The sequence below is a fragment of the Prenolepis imparis genome, unplaced genomic scaffold, assembly GCF_030444845.1.
Source record: "Prenolepis imparis isolate NDT839.2.m4 unplaced genomic scaffold, iyPreImpa1.0 SCAF_1, whole genome shotgun sequence".
NCBI classification, from domain to species: domain Eukaryota; kingdom Metazoa; phylum Arthropoda; class Insecta; order Hymenoptera; family Formicidae; genus Prenolepis; species Prenolepis imparis.
Window position 1 is genome coordinate 1,113,258 of NW_028141159.1, and position 13,187 is coordinate 1,126,444.

A 13,187-nucleotide genomic window follows, 5' to 3' on the forward strand; every position below is an offset into this window, starting at 1 on the left:
GTAAATATTTTATATTTTATATGCGTGATAGATTTGTTCGTTGAATATTTTTTTCATAATTGACAAATTTTGCAAACATCTCAAAATCTTTAGCAAACATATTAATCTTTGTCAGTTGTTTGAACAAAGTTAATTGGCGATTCTTCTTTTACTGAATTATTATTTGCGTATTTTCGTATCATTTTTAATAGATATATATTTTTTAAGATTATAATAACTGACAAACATATAGAAACAGTATTAAAAATGAAGAAGCAGAGTTGAAATTTATATTTTATACAGTAGAGTTAAAGTGTAGTTTAAAATTTTAAGATAGATTAACCAAAAAAGTTTTCAAATATATAAGCTTATAAATTGTGCACTTAGAAATCGTTTATCTATCAATATTTATATTGGGGAGTTAATATCTCTGAGAATTAGAAAGATTATATACATATACGTAAATATCTCACATTTTAATTTCTTACAAAAAAAGCAAGTTTTTAATTAAATATATATTTGTAATAAAAAATTATACTACGCAAATTCACGACGATTACTTATATTCCTAATATCTTTTAATTATAAGAAAAATTTTTAACTTAATTAGTAATTTAATCTAAAAATGTACCCAGCACATGATATATACAAATGTATGATTCAGTCTCTAACCTTACACAGTATTGCTAACTAGTTTTAAATCTCATTAAATGACAAAATATATTTTGTGATTAAAAGAAGAATCTCTATGTCCACATACAATTATTATGCTATACATTAATCTAATTTATAGTTTAATTTCCTTAGATATGAAGTTATTTATATATATATATATATAAATAAGCATTTGTGAGACATATGTACTTGTTTAGTAAAACAATATATGTATTCTTTTACTAAATAAAATTGTCACAAATGTTTGCTTTAATTACTATCAAATTATAAATAGTGTGAGATATATTATACTTATGTTCATGCAAATTGTCTCAAAACAATAGAATATTTCACAATTTCACAGAGTTAAAGACAGAAAGATTCTTTAAAAATGATTTAAAAATTTTCTTATCAGAAATGTTGTGCGAGAGAATTATTACTTTTTGCACTTTCCAATATTATACATTTTTAATATTTAATATTAACTGAAAAACAATTTTTATCTATTTTTTTTCTTAAGCTTGTTAGGAAAATTTTTAATCGTTAATTATCAATTAATTTCGATATTTTTTTTATAATAGAAAAGAAATAAGAAAGATATTATATAAAACCTTATATACAATTTCATGATATATCTATAGACATATCTATAGTTATGTAAAAATTACACAGATTTTTGAAAAAATTACACTTGTATTATACATTGCACCTAAACATGAAAATATTTACAAAATGCAAATGTCCAATAACATCACCGACACAAATTTATTATGCTGATTTTTTTTCTATCCAATTTGTATTATTTATATCAAATGATTGTTTGAAGTAACAATGTCGTCATCAGAAATCATGTCTTGCAGAGGAATATTTGGTTTCTGCAACAAATAATTAGAAATGGCAAATGTAACTTACATCGCATACGCAAACATTACTGATTAGAAAATAGTAAGCGTTATCTTACTTCAAGTACAATTGTGGATGCCATATTGTCTGTGTCGTGATATTGTACACCTACATTTGCGGCTGCTATTGCTACAGTATGAACGTTATCGGTGCTGGTTGAAGTTGTGATGTGCTGGGTAATCGTGGAGTTTGCATTTGCTCTACTGGAACCATTACACTCTTATATGCGTAAAATTACCAAAATGAGACACTGCTTCTTTAGTTTTTCTTTTTCAAGGTTTAGAAAATTTACATTAGGAAAATACAAAGTAACACTTACTTCCGCTTTTTTACTTGACCAGAATGGAATCGGCCGCCTTCGCCACGAATTCTGTTCATCGCATGTCGATGACGGGATTCGTGGAGATATTTCTGCAAAATTAAATCTTATGTAATTTTTGCGTCTTTAAGCATTTCGCAATTCAATTATTGCGTAAATAGGTAACAAATCCAATTTAAGACCAAATAGACGCGTTTAATAGAAGATTAAAATTTTTTTCTTACAAAACTATAGTATTTAAGTATATATGTTTTATTGTCACAAACACATTAATGTGTTTTGGAAAAATTTGAGAATCCATACCGGCCTTTCCTTAGGTATCTTTCCTTCAGCTTCTAATTTAGCACGCGCTTGTCGACGCTTTAATATCCGCCTGTACTGTTTCGCATTGACATACAACGGTTCTTCTTCAAGAAGCTCGGCGTGAGGCAATGCTACTCTTTGGAACGCTTGTGTTTGTCCGCTGTTACCTGGTTGCACCATCTAATTTTTGCAAAATATATCATTAATTAATTATTGTGATGATAAAGCAATTTTTTTAATTCAAGAAAAATGATATGTATAGTTAGCATTGCTCTATAATCATTACAATCAATAATGTGTACATAAAGATTAACGTGTATATAAAGATTAGATAACTAGAAAGCTTTTTCAATGATAATTACCATAACAACATTTCCTGTTTGTGACATTGTCGATGTAGGACTGCCCAAAGGTTGTACTGGGGTGGTAGTAGCTGCAGTAGCTGTTGCAGCTTGCGATGTTGTGCCAGCAATTTGCATGAGATTGCCATTGAGATTTATCACTGCAAATCAAAAATATGTTTAAGAAAAGGATTGTCTATAAAAACACAATACAAGTAGGTGTGCGTTCCTATTCTTATACCTGTTGGTTGTGCTTGTTGAACTTGACCATCCAATTGTACAGGCTGATAGATATAAGTCTGTCCATCAGGAGTTTGAATGATCTGTGGTGTCTGCGGTTGCTGAATTACTATTTGCTGACCGGTATTGGTCAAACTAGAGACAGGTACGACTTGTATCTGTCCATTAGGCGCTGCTACCTGTATAGCCTGTGGAAGCATCATAGTTTGTCCGCCCTGACCCATCTGTACAACTTGTACCGTACCACCGGCACTACCAACCACAACTGCCTGTCCTTCGCTGAGTTGCTCCATGGTGGATGTTGGTCCTTGCTGCGATAATAAAAATTAACTTTTCTTTCAACCGACACGCATTGCGATGTTAAACAAAAAAGATGTATACAGTTTTACTATATTAATTAAAAATAATAAATCTTAAAAAATATTTTCATAATCATACATAAACATAATATTCTTCTGATGTATACATCGATTGGCGCCGTCCAAAAGCTATAAAATTCTCGTGGAATGTTGAGTTCATTATGTTCATCATGTTTGTGACTGGTGACGAGATGGAATTATCAAAATAGCATTCTTCTAATTGTGATTTTATTTTAAGGAACAGACAATAATCAGTCAAATCTGGTTTGTAAAGAAACTGCCTGACATTGGTCGAATTGTAACAAGTTGTTGTTACAGTTTTTTGCAGAGAAACATGTTAGTGTTTTTAGCTATCCCCCCTTATTCGCCAGATTTGGCATATCTGCTGTTTATTTTGTTCCCTGAAGTAAAATCGCAATTAAAGGAACGTCATTTTGACTTTATCCGAGTCATCCACAAAAACATGAGGAATAAACTACATATATGGGCCGGTTTCACCCATCGACAAAGATATAGTTTAATCGGTCGATTGAGTTGATCAGAGATGGTGAAACCGGCCCATAGTATTCCAGCTGAAAGAATTCGACAGAGGCATTCAAGAAACTGTACGATTATCAATCGACGTACTAGGAGGCGCCTATGCTGAAGACGAAGATTTATCATTTTTAACTAATATAGTCCTAAAACTCCGTAGACGTATCGTGTAATGCGCATAGCCGTTTGACGTAACACGAGTTCGCTACGTTATATACATACCGATCATATCGGATAGCCATATCGAGATGGTGTTATCGGAACCGTCGTTACGTTAACGCTGCACGAAATTCGTAGAGTAACTTATCGTTAGACTCGAGATGGGAAAGACTCGGGGGACTCTCGGCGGAGCCTTTGACGCGGCAACCGGGGAGTCCACGTGGGTTCTCTCGCGCGCGCGATATCGAGGCCATATCTCGCGGGCGACTAGGCAGGTGAGCAAGCCGAGCGTATCGGGCATCGTCGAGGCGTGAAGGCACCGAAGGCAGAAACGGAGCAGCGGGAGGAGTCCGGGCCCGCGACACACGCGGTTCCCCGGGAGACGAGTACGCGTCGCTCCCAGCTGTACCCTTCCCCCCCCGCGGTGCAGAGGCGCGACGTAGTTTGATCGGGCGGCGTCGATCGGGAGAGAGGAGAGAGTCGCCATCGGAGACCGCGAACGGAAAGGAACACAACGAGCTATCGCTACTCGCGACAAACATGGCCGTGCGTTCGCGTGGGCCTTTTCGGGGTTCGGGGAACGAAGGTGGCTGGCTTCGCGCGAAGGGCACAGAGACGCGACCGCGAAATCAGGGTTAATCGCAGACGTGGGCGCGCGGCCGCGTATCGGGCTGATGTTTGATAATTTGTGAACTTACATTGGATATTTTCGTGGGCACTTTCCCAATGATTGGTCGACGAATTGAGGACCAATGGTCGGCGATAGTGCGTTCCGCGGCTCTTGTGTATTGGTGGCGACCCAACGAACTGCTACTCGAATAGCAGACCGACGCCGAGACCGGTCGATGCCCCTCTGCGTCTCCGCAAGTGCGGCCAATCGACGGACGCGTCTCAACCCCCTCCCCTACGAGCGCGCAGTTCGAAATTCGCGCGTCCGTTAAAATCGCCTTCCGACAAATTATATTCAATTCTATACGATTATAAAAGGATAAAGGATCTTAAGATTGTCCCTTGTAAAATGAATCACCGTCAGCGACAAAACGCGAGTTTCGTATACCCTCCATCAGCGTTGAAAACTATCTCGAAAATTGACCTCGAGAACAATTATTCATGCTTTGAGCATCTAAAGATAGAAGCTTTTATTTGATTCTATGAATTAAATTAAATTAAATTTGCTATATAATTTAGAAGACAAATAAAGCTTGTTCATACGCTATAATAATACAAGCCAATCGTACTCTTGTTTATATGATTTGATTAGATTTATTGAACAATGACAAAATAGCATTTTTTTAAGTTTGTATATGTGAGTATATATGTATATATATTGATAAAGAATATTACAATATAACAAATTTTTTTACAATACAAATTTTACGTAGATAAAATGTACGTGAAAAAAATTCATGCACATCTTACCTTAAAACTTCAAGAGTAAATGAGAAAAGTACATATCTATTCGATAATTATGAAGCCATTATGCAGCAATCAAACAATAATAATAGTTAACATCTTTTATAATACATCTTACCTACTTTAAAATCAATCCTTTGTTTTAGCGTAAGCTAGAAATGTAATTCGAGCTTAGGTCGATTTATTTCAGACAAATGTATGCTCTTTCGATGCCGAATAATGATGTGTCAAAATTCCAATTAAATAGGATGAGATTATAAATTAGCCGGGGAAACACTTAACGATCACGACAGAAACGGTACAACCAAATCTTCCTTGTGTTCAACTTTTACATCGCTTAATGCTGTCACAGCCTTGATGAGCATCTCTGTAATCTGTATATTCAATTCAAATCATTAAATATGACATTATTATAACAGCTAATGTAATAAAAAAAAAAAGTAATTGAAAGTGATTTCTCACCAATTCTTGATCTTCAACAGCGAGTGGATCAGCTGCTAATATTCGTTCCGGAGCAGGTATATCCTTAAGTAGACAAGATGAAGTTTCAGGAAGTTTAATCCTACCCGATTCTATTCTCCTCGAATATGCACGAGATCTATCCATGTATTCGTGCTGTTCTAGATTATGTGTATCTAATGCACCCACATCTATGACGTTGCTGTAAGAAAAAAGTATAGAGCGATAAGATTATCAAATCACAACTTTTCAGGTAGAATTTAACTTTGACTTTACAAAACTTGGCACGAGATATTAACAACATTAACATTAAAGGAAACAAAATTTGTAGAAGAAATTCCTCAACAAAACTAAGAAACAAACACACAATACAGGTGAAAAAGTCAGATGTAATAAAAGAAACTCCACTTACGCCGCAGTTTCGTGTAAAATTCTATTTAATGCACTCTGTTCATCTGTCTTCTTAGGCACGGAGCTTGCGTATTGATTAACATAATCATCACTGAAAAGAAAAATAAGAAGCATGATTTAATCTTACGTAAGAGTCCAAGGTCTCTGAAACTGAATGTTCAAAAGCAAAACATCTATACAGGGATAAACGGAGCGAGAAATAAACTCACCTATGTACTCTTGGTATGTTTGTATTATTACTGACAGGATCTACTAATAGATGCGTTCTCTCATTCGCTTCTCCATCCTGCAAATAAAAGACATTGTGAAAGATATTTTAAATGCCAGAAAAATGATGTATTTTTATTTTTCACGTTATCGCGTCATTTCTGCTGTTATCTTCATTATCATTGTAACAAAATGTTGGTATATACATTAATATATATTATGCGCAATTACTCGTGGCCAAGTAGGCGTGTTATTCGTGATAATTTGTACGAATCGCCGAGCATGTAACGTCAGTGATAAGGAAACGAGAGGTTGCCGAAACTATGGAAAAAGCGTGACATTTTTCGATCGCGGTCGCGTTTTACCTGCGGATCATTGTCCTCTTTACAGAAACTGTAGCAGCATCCCATATTTGAGCGGAATCTCTAACGTGATCTTGACCTATCAGCAAAGTATCGTACAACTGTTATTGCAAACAATCGTTCATCTTTGTTCCGGTAAACAATCGAGTGAATCAGCTGTCGGAGAATCGCCGCGACTCTATACATGCGCACAATCGTAGCTCTCTTGTGTATATATACAAATAAAAACTGATTGGAGCAGAGTGCACGTGATTATTGCATAGATACGAAAACTCAAGAGACGACGAAGCCTGATACATGCAACGCCTCTGTTGGAACTCTTTCTGTACTAAGTTTATTGCTCGTAATTTTCAAGTATTTGCCAAGTCAGTATAAACTCTACATCGTGAAGCTCTATTATCGATCTATATACTGGGTACTTTCGCGAAAGATCAAAATGATCCAGATTAAAATGATCCGTGCGTTGTGATTGGCCAAATCTGAAATTTCATTGAATAAAATTTCAATGAGATTGACTCTCATTGTAAGGGTGCCGTCACATGGGGCGTAACTTGCGTAAGCGTAACCAGCGGATCGCCAATCACCGAGTTATTCCGATAGAGCTCGACGAAGGGCTCTATCGGAATAACTCGGTGATTGGCGATCCGCTGGTTACGCTTACGCAAGTTACGCCCCATGTGACGGCACCCTAACTTTATTCAATGAAATTTCAGATTTGGCCAATCACAACGCACGGATCATTTTAATCTGGATCATTTTGATCTTTCGCGAATGCACCCACTATCAAACAATAAATACATAAATATAAATCCCTATCTAAGGCCGGTATTCATAGTCCGATCTTATATTTAAGATCGTCTTAAGTCCGAGCTTGAGATGCTATGCAGCCATTTGATTGGTTGAATGGGATCTTAAGTCAACCTCTGACCAGACTTAAGATGATCTTAAATATAAGATCGGACTATGAATACCGGCCTAAAAAAGGCATGTTAAGTCGATTCTCGAATGTATCGAAGTCATCTCGAAAGTCTCGAAGTGTATTGTTGCCTCTTTTCCGCAATGCTGATTGGCTCTCTGTCGATTTACGTTGTGTGTTATATTCGTAGCATCGAAAGGCTGTCATCGCGAGGGTTAGCAGCTAGCAGTTTGACAGTTAGTCCAAAATAAAATTAAATAAAATAATAATATGTTATAATACTTTAAACTTGATTAATATTTTCGCGGGAAAAAGGCAACAATACTTACGAGAATCGACTTAATATGTCTTTTTTAGAAAAGAATTAGAACAACACAAGCGCGCGCTATTCCTCGATTTTATATAAAAAAGAATGATGTTTTTATATAAAATTTGTTTAAACTTGATTAATATTTTTTGACATAAATCAGATGATTAAAGCATTACATTGTTAATTAAATTTTAAAATAAAAATATTTTAAGAAAATTAAAATAATTTTATAAATAATATGTTATAATGCTTTATCTGCGATTAATAATTTTTGACAGAAATCAGCTGATAGCTGTCATAAATATTAATCGAGTTTAAGGAATTATAATATACATTATTTAAAACATATTATTATTTTAAATGTTATAACATATATTCTTATTTTAAAAATTAATTAGCAAATTAACGTTTTAATCAGCTGATTTCTGTAACAAAAATATTAATCGAGGATAAGGTATTACAACATATTATTCACAACATATTGCTATTTTAATTTTATAGTTTGCTGAATTTTTCCGATAAACGATTAAACTTGAAAAGATTAAGGCCTCTATGAAGCCTAAAACATTTTCTGTTCTAGGCTTTATAGAAGAGATCTTTAAAAGATTTCTTCAAGACCTACAAAACGAGCCGACAGAAAATGTTTTAGGCTTTATAGAGGCCTTAATCTTTCCAAGTTTAAACGTTCTTTTAAAGATCTCTTCAAGACGAACTTTTAAGGATCTTTTAAAGATCTCTTTAAGACGAACCAAATGAGTCCTCAGCAAATGTTTTACGACTTACACAGACTTTAATTTTTCTTTGAGTAGAACATTTTCTTTGGGCGCGTTTTAAAGGTCTCTTCAAGATCTACAAAATAAGACCTCAGAAAATGTTGGACGACTTACCCAGGCCTTAATTTTCGCAAAAAACGTTTAAGCTTTCAATTCAAAAATTAAGGCCTGTGTAAGTCGTAGAACATTTAACATCATAATGTGCAGACAATGAAATGTTGAAATATATAAAAGATTAATTTTTGGCTCGTTTTAAAATATTGGAAATTAAAATTTTTAAACCGCGGACCCCATACTGCGCGGATTCATTTTACGTATATTAGATCAAAAAGTTTGTAGGCTGGTATGTTGATGGTACCATCATATTGTGTAAATAATGTACTTTTGAAATATATAATAGAATAATTTTTGGCTCGTTTTAAAATATTGAAAATTAAAATTTTTAATCCGATGATCTCATACGGCGCACAATTATATTACGTATATTACACCAAAAAGTTTGTAGGCTGGTATGGTGATGGTACCATCATAATGTGCAGGCAATGTACTGTTGAAATATATGAAAGATTAATTTTTGGCTCGTTTTAAAATATTGAAAATTAAAATTTTTTACCCACGAACCCCATTCGGCGCGGATTCATTTTACGTATATTAGACCAAAAAGTTAGTACGCTGGTATGCTGATGGTACCAAAATTATCTGCAAACAATACACTATTGAAACTTATATACGATTAATTTTTGGCTCGTTTTAAAATATAGAAAACTAAAATTTTTAAGCCGCGGATCCCATACAGCGCACAATTATATTACATATATTAAATCAAAAAGTTTGTAGGCTGGTATGTTAATGGTATCAACATAATGTGCAGACAATGTACAGTTAAAATTTATGAAAAACTAACTTTTAGCTTGTTTAAAAATATTGAAAATTAATATTTTTAAACCGCGGACCCCATACGCCGCACAATTATCAGCTGATTTCTGTCAAAAAATATTAATCGAGTTTAATGTACTATATCATTTTATTTAAAACATATTATTTTATAACTTCTATTACATTCTATTATTTTAAAATTTAATTAACAAATTAACGCTTTAATCAGCTGATTTCTATCAAAAAATATTAATTAAGTTGAAACAAACTTTATATAAAAATATCATTTTTTTTTATATAAAATCGAAGAATAGTGCGCGCATTGCGCGCACTTGTGTGTTGTTCTAGTGATATATAAAGTGCGTGTTATTTTTTTATTGTTTTTGACTCGCATTTATGATTTTATGTTAATGATGAAATGATTGCGCGACGAAAAGGCTAAAGGTAGTGAGAAATTGTTGACTCGTACTACTTAATTTCTCTACATTCTTACCTTGCGCATAATAAAATTACAATATATAAAGTGCATATAATTTTTTATTGTTCTTGACTCGCATTTATAATTTTATGTTAATGATTAAATGATTGCGCGACGAAAAGGCTAACCGTACTGAGAAATTGTTGACTCGTACTACTTAATTTCTCTACATTCTTACTTTGCGCATAATAAAATTACGATATATAAAGTGCGAGTTATTATTTTATTATTTTTGACTCGAATTTAATATTTTATGCTCATGGCAGAGTAATTGCGTGACAAAAAGGTTGAATTCTTTTCTTTTCTAAGAAAGATATGTAAAATCGATACTCGCATATATCAAAGTTTATTGTTGTCGCTTTTCCGCGATGCTTATTGGCTATCAAGATTCGCGTTGTGTGTTATATTCGTAGCATCGAGAGGCTGTTATCGCGAGAATTAGCAGTTTGACAGTTTGTTCAAAATAAAATTTAAAAAAATAATAATTTTAGTTTTAAATAATATGTTATAATACTTTAAACTCGATTAATATTTTTGAAAGTTATCAGCTGATTTCCATCAAAAAATATTAATATATATTAATATAATAATCGAGAATAAGATATTATAACATATTATTTACAGTTTTACAACATTTTACTATTTTAATATTTTAACATATTATTTTAAAATTTAATTACCAAATTAACGCTTTAATCAGTTGATTTCTATGAAAAAATATTAATCGAGTTTAAACAAATTTTATATTATTTTTTAATAAACATAAAACCGAAGAATGACGCGCGCTTGTGTTGTTCTAGTACTATAAATAGTATAAATAAATATTATAAATCAGGACCAGAATTAGAAAGAAACAAGGTTGTATTTCTATCTCTTTTTACATTATAATACTAATATCTGAACTAAAACATTTTCTCATCGAATATTTATTAATAAAAGCGATACAGTGATATGCAACTATCAGAAAATGTTTTGATTTTATTTATAAATTTAAACATGTGTGAAATTGGGAATGCGATTGTAAACATTATTTATTTTTCTTTCAATTCGTGAATTATAATTCGTATAAATTAATGTTTTTTTTTGGTTTTTTAGAGAGAGAGAGAGAGAGAGAGAGAGAGAGAGAGAGAGAGAGAGAGAGAGTATATAATACTACAATATTATATACATTTGATACAATATTATAGTATCAACAATTAATCAGCGAATCTCTGGCAAAAATCTGATCCATTCAGCATGTATGTATCCTTTAAATTTCTATAAAGAATTGGGTCATTTGCCAAAAACCTTTTGAATAAGGTTCACTCCATATATACACAGACATATATACTTAAGACAATTAGCCAAAACAAATATATATATTCCGATGTTGAGGAGAGAAGGAGAAAGAATAAAGTATAAGAGAGAGAAAATAGAGAAATCTTGCAGCGCGCGTGAATTTGAGCAAAAACGAATATCTTACAATAGAAATCTCTTTCAACGGTTTCTTCAACAGAATTTAACATTTATTATTTTTTGAAATTTTCTATTATTGGTTAAGAAATTAGAAATATAAGCTTTGCGACTTATTGTTAGAAACGATGTAGTTAGCAAAGGAATGAGATGGATTTTATCTTTAACCTATTTCGCTTACAGTGCTTGCATCCCTTTTCCTCTCTTTCTCTATTTTTTTTTACTAGAATTTATATTTATATTCTTCTTTTGTTTCTTGAGAAATATTTCTTTAAATTTATTTTTCATTTAAAAAAATAAAAGTTATTCCATAAATAATTTTTTGTGATTCAATTTTATTTTGATAACGTGTTTGATATATTTTCGAAAAGCTTATTTTAAACATCTTTATCGAACATTTCCATGACTACAAAATATGTTTTGTTTTTATATCTTTTATATATTTCCTATTTATTTTATATATTTTATATATTATATACTAACACGCGCTCCATTCTTTGGTTTTATGTTAAAAAAATAATATTAAAAAAAAAAATAATGTAAAGTTTATTTAAACTCAATTAATATTTTTTCACAGAAATTAGCTGATTAAAGCATTAATTTGATGATTAGATTTTAAAATAATATGTTAAAATAATATGTTAGAATAATATGTTAAAAAATTAAAATAGTAATATGTTGTAAATAATATGTCATAATATCATTCTCGATTAATATTTTTGACAGAAATTAGCTGCTAACTATCAAAAATATTAATCGAGTTTAAAGTATTATAATATATTATTTGAAACATATTATTATTTTAATTTTTATAACATATATTATTTTAAAACTTAATTAGCAAATTAACGTTTTAATCAGCTGATTTCTGTCAAAAATATTAATAAAGTAAAAATTTGCTAATTAAATATTTTAACTTACATATTTATATTTATATTGTGTATGTATGTTATAATGCAAAATAATAAGATTATTCTAATATGTATATGTATTTTATTTGTTATAGGTAGCATGCGATACACAATGTGATTCACGCGTCGTGGCGGGAGTGCCGTGTTAAAAGTTTCGCGTGTCGGGAGTGCCGTGTAAAGTTTCGCGTGTCGAAAGTGCCGCGTAAAGTGTCGAACAATCGTTATTATTCATGTTTTCGCGAGTGTCGCGAGTGCTACGAAGGAGCAATGACGGTCAACCAAGAGAGGAGGAGGAGGCCCGGGGAGGCATCGGGCGATAGCGGAGCAACTGTGAGGTATGCAAAATATAAAAACATTTTTTTAAAAACTGTATTATTGTTTATGAGATATTCGACACAAACATATGTATATACATAATTTGAATAATTTGAATATTTTTGCTTTCAGATCAATGTGCTGTGTACTACAACTCCGCTATTGCAGGTATCGGTGAGTGAGAAATTGTTTATATTTTATATCATTTCTATAGCGGTAATGGGGGTGTGTAATATGTTGAAAATATTAAAAATAATAATATATTATATTTTAAATAATATGTTATGATATCTTATCCGCGATTAATATTTTTTGACAAAAATCAACTAATAATTGTCAAAAATATTAATCGAATTTAAAATATTATAACATCTCTTTCTAAAAAAGGCATATTAATTGTAAGTCAATTCTCGCAAATATTGTATCTTTTCCGCGATGTTGATAAACTGTTTCGATTTGCATTATGCGTTACATTCGTAACATCGAGAGGCTATCATCGCTATGGTTACTAGT

At 32.1% G+C, this 13,187-nt stretch overlaps 2 protein-coding genes and 1 long non-coding RNA gene across 4 annotated transcripts in view; 1 reads left to right on the forward strand and 2 right to left on the reverse strand.

Moving 5' to 3' along the window:
* Window positions 1-13,187, forward strand: part of LOC145941233 (uncharacterized) — a 179,505-nt gene that overhangs the window by 7,523 nt on the left and 158,795 nt on the right. The window contains exons 2-3 of the long non-coding RNA XR_014426143.1: window positions 12,455-12,694; window positions 12,807-12,848. This is a non-coding gene — a long non-coding RNA (uncharacterized LOC145941233). The remainder of the gene's footprint in view (window positions 1-12,454; window positions 12,695-12,806; window positions 12,849-13,187) is intronic.
* Nf-ya (nuclear factor Y-box A) lies at window positions 437-4,637 on the reverse strand. Of its 2 annotated transcripts, none has more exons than XM_083047153.1 (7): window positions 4,490-4,637; window positions 2,741-3,050; window positions 2,521-2,660; window positions 2,159-2,338; window positions 1,856-1,947; window positions 1,595-1,739; window positions 437-1,508 (listed from the first exon to the last, which is right to left on the reverse strand). In XM_083047153.1, exons 2-7 carry the CDS (start codon window positions 3,030-3,032, stop codon window positions 1,437-1,439), a joined length of 921 nt encoding a protein of 306 aa, XP_082903279.1. In that variant the 5' UTR covers window positions 3,033-3,050; window positions 4,490-4,637; the 3' UTR covers window positions 437-1,436. The 2 variants fall into 2 exon arrangements, with proteins under 2 accessions (XP_082903279.1, XP_082903288.1); XM_083047162.1 differs by lacking the exon at window positions 4,490-4,637 and adding an exon at window positions 3,855-4,457.
* On the reverse strand, window positions 5,215-6,852 carry Lamtor1 (Late endosomal/lysosomal adaptor, MAPK and MTOR activator 1). Its single transcript, XM_083047187.1, has 5 exons — window positions 6,647-6,852; window positions 6,284-6,360; window positions 6,076-6,165; window positions 5,667-5,865; window positions 5,215-5,578 (listed from the first exon to the last, which is right to left on the reverse strand). Exons 1-5 carry the CDS (start codon window positions 6,689-6,691, stop codon window positions 5,489-5,491), a joined length of 501 nt encoding a protein of 166 aa, XP_082903313.1. The 5' UTR covers window positions 6,692-6,852; the 3' UTR covers window positions 5,215-5,488.

Excerpts from the sequence above, each read along its gene's own strand:
- Nf-ya (XM_083047153.1), bottom strand. The coding sequence starts at position 3,032 with ATGGAGCAACTCAGCGAAGGACAGGCAGTTGTGGTTGGTAGTGCCGGT. Across the intron at positions 2,339-2,520 it reads AAACAGGAAATGTTGTTATG|ATGGTGCAACCAGGTAACAG; the intron begins GTAATTATCATT and ends TGCAAAAATTAG. Across the intron at positions 1,509-1,594 it reads CATCCACAATTGTACTTGAA|AAACCAAATATTCCTCTGCA; the intron begins GTAAGATAACGC and ends TATTTGTTGCAG.
- Lamtor1 (XM_083047187.1), bottom strand. The coding sequence starts at position 6,691 with ATGGGATGCTGCTACAGTTTCTGTAAAGAGGACAATGATCCGCAG. Across the intron at positions 6,361-6,646 it reads AAGAGGACAATGATCCGCAG|GATGGAGAAGCGAATGAGAG; the intron begins GTAAAACGCGAC and ends TTTTATTTGCAG. Across the intron at positions 5,579-5,666 it reads CTGTTGAAGATCAAGAATTG|ATTACAGAGATGCTCATCAA; the intron begins GTGAGAAATCAC and ends TTGAATATACAG.